Source organism: Monodelphis domestica, chromosome 1, assembly GCF_027887165.1.
Source record: "Monodelphis domestica isolate mMonDom1 chromosome 1, mMonDom1.pri, whole genome shotgun sequence".
Lineage (NCBI taxonomy): Eukaryota > Metazoa > Chordata > Mammalia > Didelphimorphia > Didelphidae > Monodelphis > Monodelphis domestica.
This window is the reverse complement of record NC_077227.1, coordinates 62,265,678-62,279,166: the sequence shown is the minus strand read 5'-3', so window position 1 is coordinate 62,279,166 and position 13,489 is coordinate 62,265,678. Positions and strand designations below refer to the sequence as shown.

General features: G+C 47.1%; 1 protein-coding gene across 1 annotated transcript in view; it reads left to right on the top strand.

Moving 5' to 3' along the window:
• The first annotated feature begins 945 nt into the window (after window positions 1-945).
• The window catches only part of ZCCHC24 (zinc finger CCHC-type containing 24), a 137,688-nt gene continuing 125,144 nt past the window's right edge, over window positions 946-13,489 (top strand). Inside the window, 3 exon segments of the mRNA XM_001364865.4 lie at window positions 946-987; window positions 989-1,090; window positions 1,092-1,190. Coding sequence (XP_001364902.2) covers window positions 946-987; window positions 989-1,090; window positions 1,092-1,190 — 243 coding nt within the window.

The following is a 13,489-nucleotide window of genomic DNA, read 5'->3' as shown; positions in this document are numbered from 1 at the left end:
AAGCGTGAGGGAGAAAAAAGGAAAGAGAAGAAAGAAAGAAGGAAAGAAAGAAAAAAGGAGGGAAAGAGAAAGAAAGGCAGAATGAAAGAAAGGAGAAGAGGAGAGGGAAAGAGAGAAAAAAGAAGAAAAGAAAGAAAAAAGGAGGAAGTAATGAAAGGGAGGAGGGAGGGAAGAGGAAGGAAGGAAGGAAGGAAGGAAGGAAGGAAGGAAGGAAGAAGGAAGGAAGGAAGGAAGGAAGGAAGGAAGGAAGGAAGGAAGGAAGGAAGAAGGAAGGAAGGAAGGAAGGAAGGAAGAATCACGATACGGCGAGATCTTTCTAGGACAGTGTTCACCACCTCCTGGGGAGCCCTGATTGCAGGACAGCCCCGAAGGGGAGAGGTCGGCCTCTTGATTGGCCCCAAGTTCTATACATATGCAGATAACGACCCCGCCTCCGTGGCCGCCCCCCGCCCATTCTCCCGCCCTCTTGTCATTCCTGACCTGGGATCTGACCAATAGGAAGGGGAGCAAGCTCGGTGAGGGGGTAGGATGGAGGCGCGGTATTGCTCCGCCCCGTCCCCCGGGGCAGCCCTGATGCAGGCTGTCTGAGGGGTCAGAAATAAGACAGATAGCGGATCGGCTGCTGGGGCGGACGGGCGGGGAGGAGAGAGCAGAAGGGGGCGGGGAGAAAAGTTTCCTGGTGCAACTTCTTTCCCCGCTCGCCGGGGTTGGACTGACTGCAGAGAGAGCAGGCAGCGGCGCGCTGGGCGGCTGGACAGAGCGCAGGGCGAGCTGCGGCTGCGGCGCTGGGGGGGCTGGCGGGCTAGACGCGGGATCGGGCCCCCCCTCCCCGCCCCTCACTAGAGCGCAGCGGGGCAGCGGGCCCGGGGAGCAGCTGTGGAGGGGACCCGAGGCAGGAGGCAGGAGCGGCGGCGGCGGCCGCGACGTAGCGGGGCAGCGAGCAAGATGAGCCTGCTGTCAGCCATCGACACCAGCGCCGCCTCGGTCTAACCAGCCGGCCCAGCTCCTCAACTGGGTCTACCTGTCCCTGCAGGACACGCACCAGGCGAGTGCTTTCGACGCCTTTCGTCCCGAGCCGGCCGGCGCCTCTCACCCCGGAGCTGGGCTACGGCAAGGGCAGCCCGGAGCAGTTGGGCTCGCCCCTCAACTCCAGTTATCTCAACAGCTTCCTCCAGCTGCAACGCGGAGAGGTGGGTGCGCGCCCCTGCCCGGCTCTCAGGCCTCCTCCTCGTCCTAGTCTCCTCCTCCTACATCCCTCTCCGCCCCCTGCCCTCCCCCCCCCCCCAACCCCGCTGAGTCAGGCTCTCTTCCAACTCTGCAACACTTTCCCTCAACTTTGCCAAAGTTAGCCCCCGAGGGCTCTCTGAATCCCTCGTCCCGCAGCGGGAGACCCTTTTACTCCTCACCCCCATGCCTTTCGCTCCTTGTCCCTGCAAGCAGGGGACCCCCTCCCCTATTCACTCCTAGCACAGGCTTGGGCGGCGTCCCTTCCCCTCCTTTCCCTCCTCCTCCCAGTCCCTGAAGGGCCCTCTCTGGCCCGGGATGTCCGGCCCGCGGAGCAGGGGGTGGAGAGCCTGGGAGGAACACTGGTCGCTCTTCAGTGCCTCCTGACAGGCGGAGTCTGGGATCCGTGACCCTCCGGAGATTCTGGATCCCCCACTCCACCTCCACCCTTACTTCCCCGCCCGGGGAGATGAAGAGTCGGGAAAGGGGTGCCCCCCCCCCCCCGTATCCTTTCTACGCCGAATTCCTACTTCATCTCTGCCCGCCTGGAGGGCCTGGGGCAAACCCAAATCTTTTCATTTTGCTGAGTTCTTGGGAGTTGCCCAAACCCTGTTTTCTCTTCCTTGGCTGGACGAGGTTATGGCTACGGGATGAGTCCGAGTGATTTTCTAGCTAGTGCAAAGAACACAGGAGGCGTGCATTCGAAACCGGGCTGGCAACTTACTAGCTGAGTGCCCAGGGCGAGGCGCTGAACTCGGACGGGCCTCAGTTTCTGCCTCTGTAAAATGAGCGGGCTGGACCAGATGGAATGTTAGGTCCCTTCCAGCTCCGAGTCCTGTGATCCCTTCCAGAGGGTTTGCGGTCCTGGGAAGCAGTGACAGCCCAAGAAGTACTTTCTCTTCCGCTTTTCGACGGGAAACGTCCCTTCACATCCACGCAGTTTGCATCCAACAGCACCTCCTCCAGCCCCTGCCGTCCCACCTCACTGGGTCCCCTGGGACCACATAGGAAGTAACCCTGCAGACCGCTTCCCCCCCCACCCCCCGCAAAAAAAAAAGCCACTGGAAGGCAGCCCCACGGAATACAGTCGAGGTAGTCCAGGGAGGTTTTTTTTTGGGGGGGGGTGAGAGAGAGAGAGAGTGGGAGCTGGGCTGGGGAGAGGGAGGATATGAAAAGAGAGGTGTCCAGCCTTCCCTTGGGCCTTCTCTAGAAACCTGGCTTTAAGCAGTGTGGCAAAGTCCACCGGTTCAGTGGATTTGGTTACAAAGGCAACTCCTAGTGTTTCCTCCCTTGGGGGTTGGGGAGGAAAGAAAGCAAACTTATAAGCTGGAAATGGATAAATTAAAAATATATATATTTCCCAGAATGCTGTGGTTTGTAGCCAAGGGGCTAGGGAGGAGCCTTCTTGGACTTTCCTAGGCTTCTCTGAGAGCTGACTCTCATTTTTTGTAGTCATAAAGCCCTCAGCCCCTTTCTCTTTCCCTCTCTAAGACTATCTGATGTGCTATTCTCTCCCTTCTCTCCATCCTCACCTTTCTTCTTTACCTATTGCCTTTTGGCCTTGGGGACGGTAGCCAAGATCATGTCATTTTCTCCATCAGTCCTGGGCATTTTGGTGACTTCCAGGAGGGTCATAGTGTGTGAGGAAAGTTGGGATGAGAGTGATAGGAAAAGGGGCTTTGTGGTATATGTGTTATTTGTTAGTGATGGCTCCTTTTGTTGTACCTTGTCTCATCATGGGAGGGGGGCCACTTGGACTGTAGAGAAGGTGCCCCAGTGGAAACAGAGCCTTGGAGGGTTGGTTTAATAATGGACTTTGTCTTTGAAAAGAGAGCAAGGGATGAGTTCACATTTATTGATTTTCTAAGGCCAGGGGGACCCTTGATATGTGCCTTCTCTGGATTCCATCAACTCAGAAAGCCTTGGAGGGAAATTCAGGGTTCCAAAAGTTCTACAACTTTGGGAATTTAGTGAGCAACTGGTGTCTTAGTAGTTTCAAGTGGTGGCTTGGGGGACCTTCCTTCTGAGAATTCCAATGCTGGCCAGAAGCAATGAATTTTATTGAAAGGTATCTTACATGGGTTCCCAGCATCAGAGAATAATAGATTTATTTAGAGCTAGAAGGAACCTTAGAAGTCACCTAGTTTAACCTTATTAAGGGTCTCACTATATGAGAGAATAGACCAAGCATTTACATAGCATCTACTATGTACCAGGTGCTGTGGTACAAATAGTATTTTATTTGATCCCCTCAATAGCCCTGAAGATAGGTGCTGTTATTACCCCCCCCTCCCCATTACAATTGAAGAAAATGAGGCAGACAGAAGTTGTTGCTAGTTTACACAGCCAATAAATGTCCAAGGGTGGATTTGAATTTGATTCCTAAACTGACTCCTTACTTCCCCCCACTGGGATGTCTCTGCACCTTTTACTGAGGGAGTATGAAGGGAGATGATAGGAAGCAGACAGAGGTGCCATTAGATGCTATTTTCAGAAATATAAGAACTATTCCTGTATATGTGTGTGTGTGTGTGTGTGTGTGTGTGTGTGTGTGTGTGTTGCCAGCTGGCTATAATCAGGCTTGCTTCTTCCTTCCTTCCTTCCTTCCTTCCTTCCTTCCTTCCTTCCTTCCTTCTTCCTTCCTTCTTCCTTCCTTTCTCTTTCTTTCTTTCTTTCTTTCTTTCTTTCTTTCTTTCTTTCTTTCTTTCTTTCTTTCTTTCTTTCTTTCTTTCTTTCTTTCTTTCTTTCTTTCTTTCTTTCTTTCTTTCTTTCTTTCTTTCTTTCTTTCTTTCTTTCTTTCTTTCTTTCTTTCTTTCTTTCTTTCTTTCTTTCTTTTCTTTCTTTCTTTCTCCTTCTGGCTTAGTATCAATTCGAAGACAAAAGAGCAGCAAGGGCTAGACAATCAGGTTTCAGTGACTTGCCCAGGGTCACATAGCTCAGAAGTCTATGGTCTGGTTTCTGAGGCAACTGGTGAAGTTTCTGTTGTCATAAGCCTTCCTCACATACTTCCTTCATCCCTTTCCTAAAATTCATTCTGAGTCCAAGCTGTGACAGTGACAGACAGACACCAGCTCAGCTCAGAGCTTGGATAGTGACCTAACGGAACTCTAAAATAGCAGTTGGCAGAGAGAGAGAAATAAATACCTACAGCCGACAAACAGGGTCAGCAAGATGGGCTCCTGGAAAAGAAATGAGCACATGTGGGCCAGAGGTTCTTGGGTGGGGGAGACTCCACAGAGAACAGAAGCAGCTCATGGAGTCCTGGTATTATTGTGCGGATTGGCAAGTAGTCATAGCAGTGCCTGAGGATGTGACTTGCATACTGACCACCAGAGTTGGCCAGGACCAAACCAGCCCCCTCTGCCAGGAACACTCCAGGCTCAGTACAGCCTTCAGCTTGCTCCCACCACAATGGTAAAATGCAATGGATAGAGCTGCTTTTGGACTCAGGGCTGGAGGGTGGGCTAGGGGAGAGGAGGGGAGTGGGGAGTTGGGGGCACAGAAAGCTCATTGTTCGTGGAGAACCTCAGCACAAGAGATTGCAATGGCAATATGGCAGTAGTCAAAAGTGAGGGGTTCTGAGTAGAGTCCTGGCCAGGGGATGGGGGTGGGGGTGGGTGACAGAGGCTCTGTGTATATATGTGGCAAGGAGATTTTATTCTTGTGGGCTCTATAGTGTCTTCACTCAAGACAGGGCAGAGGGAGGTGACATAGGGCTGTGTGGAATGGAATAAGAAGGCTCTGGTGAAATTCTTTAGCCAACTGGGAGGTGTAGAAGTCCCCCAGAATGGCAAGCTTACTTTGGGGCAAGCCTGGCTGTTAGCTGTTACACATGGGGCTTCCACAGGCCCACGGTCCCATTTTCTCAGCTAGCATCCTACTTGACATCTCTGTGGCTGTTGATACCGTCAACCTAGAAAGTAGGACCCTTTCCCTCACTGGATAGACTTCATGGCAAAGGTATTTCCTAAATGGGAGGGAGGGATTCTGCAGGCTTTGAAGGCCCATAAAAGAAGGGAGACCCCGCTGGGTGCCCAGGGAAGGCAAGCCATATAAAGAAGCTGGAGGGCAGGCTACCCTGCCAAGTTTTGCTTGGAATTTAAATTTACACCAGTTCAAGGCTGTAAGGATAGAAGTTGGAGATGGGGGAAGGAGACTTGGCCACATGGCAGCCGTTAGCCTTCACTCCCTCCCTGGGACCTCTCTTTAATTCTCCTGATCTTCATCCTTTTAGAACCCCACCGAATCCTTGTAGTCTCCTGGTGTGCCTGCTAGCTTCTCTTTGCTAGGCTGTTTCTCTATTCCTGTCTTAGAAAACTCGAGGTTCGATTCCTCGGGGGTCTATAGAGTGTCCAGGCTGTAAATATTCAGGTCTGGTGCCAGGGGCAGCTGTACTTTCCTTCCTGCTTTCATCAGGAGCATATGTGTGATGATGCAGAAGGTGGAGGAAAACAAGGCCATGTATTGTGTGTGTTTGAAGGGAGGTGCAGGATTCCTCTCACCATGGTTTTTTAAATGAGTGGTAATATTTTTGTTTCCACCTCATCCTAACTTGCATCCAGAGAATCACTGGATCTTAAACACTTAGATGGGCATCGTCTGATATTGTCAAGTTCAGTCTGCAGGCTCTCTTCCCAAGCCCCTCCATAGCCCACCTGCCAGATGGCCAGTCTCTCTCTGGCTGAACACTTGTAGGAGCAATGCTTGTCTTCTCTTATAAGGCAGCTTAGTCCATTCCAATGCTGGTCAGATCTAATAATCATTTATTATTTCCTGTTTATTTTTCTTCATTTATAAACCCCAAAGTTCTTTCATTTATTACTCCCAAATCTGCCTCATAGTAACTTAGGATTATAGATTTAGAGCTGGAAGAAATATATTAGAAGACATCTAATTCAGAAGTCTCAAACTGGTAGGCTAGAGATCCAAATAGATTAAAAAAAATTTTTTTTTAAAAACCCTTACCTTCCATCTTAGAGTCAATACTGTATATTGGCTCCAAGGCAGAAGAGTGGTAAGGGCTAGGCAATGGGGGTCAAGTGACTTGCCCAGGGTCACACAGCTAGGAAGTGGCTGAGGCCAGATTTGAACCTAGGACTTCCCATCTCTAGGCCTGGCTCTCCATCCACTGAGCCACCCAGCTGCCCCCTAGATTAAAATTTAATAGAGAAATGTTCAACAAAATAAATTAAAACATAGCAAAATAGAGATAATAGTAATGTGTAGTTTTTCCCTATGGAGCCCATAGAGAGCTGTTTATATTTGAGTTTGATACCACTGATCTAGTTTACCCTGCTTATTTACAGATGAGGAAACTAAGGCTCAGAGTAGTTGTGATCTTTCCAAAGTCACAGATAGTGAGTAGCAGAGCCAGGATCCAAACCCATGACTGCTGTTTCCATGTCCAAAACTCTGTCTACTATCCCACTGCCTCATTCCATCTACGTGTCCCAGCTCTGAACTCTAGAACCACACAGAACATGTTTACTCTCTTGTCCATATAACATTTCTTCAAATAGTTGAAAACAGTGATGCCCACCCTCTCCCTGATTCTTCCTTTCTTTGGGTTCAATTTCTAGCCCCATCATCATCACTCTTCCCTGGACTCTACTTTGTCCATGTCATTTCTCAAATGTGGCCCCCAGAATTGATACCAGACTCCAGATGCAGGCTGCCCAGGGCAGAGAAAAGGGAGACTTTGATGTCATTTCCCTTGATCTAACAGCTCTCCAGACTCCCCAGTTTCCTTTGGAACTGAATGCGCCCGTAAACCTGACACCTGTAATGAGCCTGTGGTGCAGTACCATTAGGTAGGGGATCTGAAGGCATCTATAAGGTCCAGGTCAATAGGGAGAAATGTAAAATCTCACATGGTGGGAATGTAGGAATACCTAGCAGGACCATGGATTATTGACAGTGGGCTACATGACCTATGAAATGGGCACATGAACTTATTGCCTGGTCTCCAGGCAAGAATGAGTGTGGTTCTTGGGGCAGGAGTGATTTCTTCCTGAAATTGCCTTTGGTTGGAGCCTTAGAAATCCCAAGAAACTCAGATGCCCAGCCTGGGAATCTCAGCAAGGACTTCTGAAGCCCTCCCAATCTGTCCTTGGGAACGTTGGGGAGGTGAATAGGGCATGAAGTATGCTGGTTTGGGGAGCGTGTTGGCTGAGGCAGGGTGACCTTGCCTGATCTCATGAGTTAAGCGGGACTTGGCCGCTTGCTGGGCTCAAAGGACAGACCACACCTCGTGGTCTTTCTGAGTCAGGCTGGAGAATGGAGAGCTGGGCTGGGAGATGAGCTGGATGGTGAGAAGGGACCAGGGGGCTGCCGGAGAGCCTTAGACTGCTTGTTCCAGCTGATGGAAGGAAGAAAACCAGCAGAACAAGAGAGGAACTTAATAATAAGGATCCCTTACATTTATATATTGTTTGTATTTTGACTATATTGCCTAATTTCATCCTTCTGAAGTAGAAAAGTCAGGGGTTATTATCCCTATTTAACAGGTGTGGAAACTGAGGTCTAAGAGATGTTGTGATTTATTCCTGGCCACATAGTGAGCTAGTGGGACTGTTTTTGTCCAGTCTTTTCAACCATGTCTGACTTTTTATGATCCCATCTGGGGTTTTCTTGGCAAAGATACTGGAATAATTTGCCATTTTCTTCTCTAGTTCATTTTACAGATGAGGAGACTGAGGCAAACAAGGTGAAGTTACTTCCCCAGGTTCACATGGTTAGGAAATATCTGAGGCTGTATTTGAACTCAGGTTTTCCTGACTTCTGGCCCAAGAGGAGATTATGGGACTTGCTCAATGGCTATGCAGTGAAATAGTGGAATTAGACTCCAGATTTTTGTTTTTAGTTTTGACTTTGAAGACCAGGCAGACTAGGCTGTTTAATGGGAAAATAATCTGCCACAACACCTATATCCCAGAGGTCCTAGATGAGGGTAATCCCTCTGTTTTCACTTCTGGTTATCAGATATTACTTTAATTGTACCACCCAGAGAGGATCAAGTTTAGTGGGGCTACACCCCAGGTTTCTTGACTCATAGACCCAGTCTCTGTCCACTGGTCTACACATTCTTTTCTAGCCAAAGAGTCTCAGACTTTAGGAAGAGGGTAAAGCCTTGTGATGATGATGAAGAGAGGAATTCAGAGCTCTTGAAAACTGGAGGCATAAGAATGCTAGGAAAGGTCTCTAGTTTTATGCTTCCTTTTTTTGTGGGGAGGGTTTTGAGAAACAGGACAACTTTCCTGGAGGAAGATACTACCAGCTTTGCATTCCTGATCTCATCAATCATGATGCAGCCAGAAACGGGAAAGACCTTAGCCAGAAGGAAAGTCATCCTAGCCTTTTCCCCCATTAAGATGCTCATACAATTAATAAGCTAGATTCCTTTTTCTGGATTTCCCACTGATTGTCCTCTCCATTTTTCTATGGTTGATTGACTTTCTCCAAGAAGATTTCAAGAGAGGCAGTGGGGTAGTAGAGAGCTGGCTTCATAGCTGGGAAGATCTGAGTTCAAGTTCTGACTAGGTGTTCAGTCTTAGGCAAGTCACTTAACATCTCTATGGTCCAGATAGCTTGCTAAGACTGAGTGCACAGCAGGTACTAATATGTTTTCATACAGGTAGTTTCCTTACTAAGATTTTATTATATCAATGAAATCACAGGCTGTTTTTTTAAGGCCATGTTACATGTGGGCAGGTATACTACATTTTGTCTTTCTCTTATTTTCCTCTAGCTTGTAGTCCAGTGATGAGCATACAGGAGTTGAAGTAAATTGGAATGGAAAGCCCCACTTCATATAGTACAGGTTTCAATCTCATGGTTTGATAATATAGCCTTAGTTCAGCTCTTCTGCTTCTTTTCTGTTTTTCCTTCATTCAACAGTAATATGGAAAGAGGGTAGCCTCTGCCCCTGCCCTACAGAGTTTATAATTCAGGTAGGGAGACCAAACAGACCTATAGGAAATAGCTCAGAAAAAAGAGAAGTAAGAAGGTGCCAATTAGTGCCAACTTGGGTGGTAAACACAGTAGGTGCCAGAGTGGGGGGGGGGAAGGAGACACTGTGGGAGGAAGCAGCTGGTCCTGGCATCTTCCCTCTGTCTTTTTACTATCCTTTGGTCTCTGTTTGCCTCTTCCATTCCTTTTCTCTGTCTCTCTCTTGCTCCTTCCCCTATGTATCCCCATGCCTAGGGTTGAAACCATCAGCTATTCTCTGTGAGAAAGCCAGCAATCTTAAAGAGAGCTGCAGGGCAGCTTTTCTTGTGTGGTTGGGTAAGGGCAGTTTCTGGAAAGGCCCTTCTGCATGGGTCAGAGGCTTGGTCTTTGGCCTGAGGACCTAGGCATCCCCAAGCTTGCCAGGTGTCAATGGCTTTTCCCTCCCTCCCTCCCTCCCTCCCTCCCTTCCTCCCTTCCTTCCTTCCTTCCTTCCTTCCTTCCTTCCTTCCTTCCTTCCTTCCTTCCTTCCTTCCTTCCTTCCTTCCTTCCTTCCTTCCTTCCTTCCTTCCTTCCTTCCTTCCTTCCTTCCTTCCTTCCTTCCTTCCTTCCTTCCTTCCTTCCTTCCTTCCTTCCTTCCTTCCTTCCTTCCTTCCTTCCTTCCTTCCTTCCTCTCTCCCTCCCTTCTCCCCCTCTTCCCCCTCCCTCCCTCCCTTCCTCCTTCCCTCTCTCTCTCTCTCCCTCTTTCTCCTCTTTCTTTCTTTCCATTTCTACAGACAGTCTGTCTAAGGGTCCACCCTTTTCCTTTAAAACCCAACCCAGCGTTTTCAAACCACAGGTCCAATTTGGACTTGTTTCCCTACAGGAAACACAGTCTTTATCTGAATCTGAGTGCAGCTGTGGAAACTGGAGTCTAGAGGTCTGTGCAGAGCTATATGCTCTTTGAATTTTGTCTCCTGACACAGAGAAGTCCAGGTGGGCTCAAATCCACTGTTGCCCATTCTGTCTCCCAGTTCTCTCTTCTTGGCCCTGTTCCCTCCCTTTCAGGAAGGTAGGCTGTGAGGGGAGGGCTATTGGGCTTTGATTCTATAGGGATTTCCCCTAGGTTGGGCCCACCTGACTTCTGGAGGCAGAAAGAAAGAAGACTCTGTGGAGGTAGAGAAATTTGCAGGGTGAATAGTTCCCCTTGTCCCCAACAGAGGTCTCATGTGAAGACAGCAACTCTCTAGGATAAGGGGGCAGTTGTTTCCAAGATGAAAAGACAACCACCCCCTCCCACTCCCCACCAGAGCTGAGAACAAGAGTTAGAAAGACTTTTTCTGGAAAGAATTTGTTTCTTCCCTTCTCTGTCTCTGTCTCTTCCTGTCTCTGTTGTCTCATCTCGTCTCTGCCTTTGCCTTTTTCTTCTGTCTGACCTCTGTGTATCTGCCTATTTCCCTTTGTTAACTGCTTGCCTGTTTTTGCTGGCTTCCTCTATTTCTACCTGTTGCCCTTGTCTCTGTCTTCTCTGCTGGTTGTCCATCTGCCTGTGCCTCTATGTTCCCATATCTGCTTGTCCCCTTTCTTTACTTCCCTATCTCTGTTGTTTCTGTTGGATTTCTGCTTCTTTCTCTGCCTGATTTCCCTACCTTTTTTTTAGTCATCTTTGACTTTTGGCTATCACTTGGGTATAATTTACTAATACACATTCCCCTTCTTCATTACTTCCTAAGGTTCTTATCTCCTTTGTATGGGAACTGGAAAGAAAATAGTCTTCAGTGACTTTTTATGAGGACACAAAAAAGTCTAGTCCTCAACTCCAGGGCCTAGAGTTTACCTACTGGGGAACCACATGTAATTACTGGGAAATATCATTTGGCAGCTGTAACTTCAGACCCTTTGGATGATCAGGGGAGAGGTCAAGCAGATGGATTTTGTCTTTTAGAATGTTTTACAGATTCCTTTTGTTTTGGCTTTTTTTTTAAAATAACACAGTTACTTCCCAATATTGCTTCCTTACAACAGAATCTTCCCCTGTAACAATGTAAAAGAAAGCTATTAGCCCATTGATCTCACAGTATATGATATACAATATTGCCCATTCAGTTTTCTACCTCTTTTGTTACCTCTATCCTCTGGAATCCATCAATATGGTTTGTTGCATTTAATCTGAAATCAGACCCCCATTTTGTGTTGTTTTCATTACATTGTAATAATGTCAATTCTTTTTAAGATGTCAATCAGATCAATTCTTTATGAACCCTTTGAAAACTAGATCTTCATCTCAATGGGGTAGAGGGATAGAAGAGATGACTTCTCACTCTCTCTTCTAGTGGTAGCCGTCTTTGAGGCCATGCAAAATGAAGGGTTGCGCTTGGATGGTTCCTATATTCCCTTTCAGCTTTAAATCTGTGATCCTCTAACTTCTTTGAAATCTCCATGTCTTCTCCTGGAAGATGTGGTGGTGCAAAGAGGGTGGGCTATAGGCTACTAGCAGATCACCCTGGAGCTTTCTGTTCTCAAATCCCTTTCCTTGACATCATACCTGGCCTCTCTGATTGCCTCCTGGAAGGTAAGAGAGGTGTTCAGTTGAGTTGGTATCTTCCATTGAGTGGCAGTGTGGAATAGAAGGAGCAGAGCAAAGGACTATACTAGGAGGCCTTGCTTCAAATCCATTTCATATCTGTTAGGTGGGGTAATGAAATCCACCCCATCAGTTGGTAGGATTGTTGTGAAGATTCAGTGATATAATGGATGTGGACATTGCTATAGAAATCACCATTGCTAGCAAGAACAGCAATTCAATTCAGATTGGTAGATATTTATTGAATGTCTACTATGTCAAAGACTATTTTGACAACCACGTAGAAAATGACTTAGAGAGTAAAGAAACTAGAAGTAGAATGACCAGTGAGGAGGCTATTGCAACAGTCCTATCAAGATACAAAGAGAATCTCAACTATGATGATGGTGTTGGAAAGAAGAGGACAGATTTGAGATAATTGTTGAGGCAGAATTGGCAGGACTTTGGTAAATGGATGTATATGATGGGAGAGGGAGGGGTAGAGAGAGGTAAGCATCTAAGATGACTTAATGTTGTAAACCAGCGTAAATAGGATTGGTGGTCCCTTTAATAGAAACAGGGAGGTCTAGAGTAGAAAAGGGCTTAGAGATAGAAGATAAGTTGGTATGATGAGAGAGTAATTAGGTAGAGATGTCTCCCAGGTGGTTGAAGAAATGGAATTGGAGACCAGAATATATATTAGGACTACATATATAGATTTATATGCACAGAGATGATCATTGGATCCATGAGTCTGTGAGAATGTAAAAGGGCAGAACTTTGGAGGGCACTTATGCTAAAGAGGCAGAAGGTGAATGATAAGGCAGCAAAGGAAGCAGAAGTAATTATATAGGTAGGAGGAGAACCAGGAGAGAACAGTGCCATGGGAACAAAAGGAAGAGAGAATAATTAAGAGTAGGGTGGTGACTGGTAACTCAGAAGTTACAGAGAGGGCAATAGGATAAGAACCAAAAAAAGACCTTTGGAATCATTGGTAACTTCTGAGAAGTCATTTTAGAAGGTAGGACTTAAACCAGATGACTCAAGGTTGAGAATTGACTGGTAAATGAGGTCAGTGGGCCAAATTACTTTTTCTAAGAGTTTGGTTTGGAAAGAGAAAAGATATAGGCTATTAGCTTGAAGGGGTGGCACTCTGAAATAAAAGCTTTTGAAACATAGAGAATAAAGACCTAAATGTGTTTGGAGGTAGTAGGGAAAGAGCCAATAGGTAGGGAGAAAGTGAAATTGAAAGAATGAGATAAAATGGCCAGAGGGGACAAGCTCCTCCAGGAAATGGGAAGCCTTAAGTAGAAGCATTGGTCATGACTAGAGAGGGGCTGCTTCTTTCTCTGGAGACTGGAACAAAGAAGGAGGGGATGGAGGTGTTACAGAGTTTTATGGTGTGGATAGGAAGAAGAGAGAGAGTTCATAATGGATGCAACAAGAGTTGATGGAGATTGGATAAAATCAATTTTTTTGTTGTTCAATCATGTACGACTCTTCATGATTCCATTGGGATTTTCTTGGCAAAGACACTGGAATGTTTTACCATTTCCTTCTCCAGCTCATTTTACAGATAAGGAAACTGAGGCAAACAGGATTAAGTAATTTGCCCAGGGTCACATGACTAGTAAGGTGGCTGATGCCAGATTTCAATTTAGGTCTTCTTGACTCCAAGTCTGATACTCTATCTATTGTACCACCGAGCTGCCCATGAGGTGGGCCCCATAGGCTTCCCACAGAATTTGAACAGGAGTAGAGAAGGCATTCTAGAAGTGG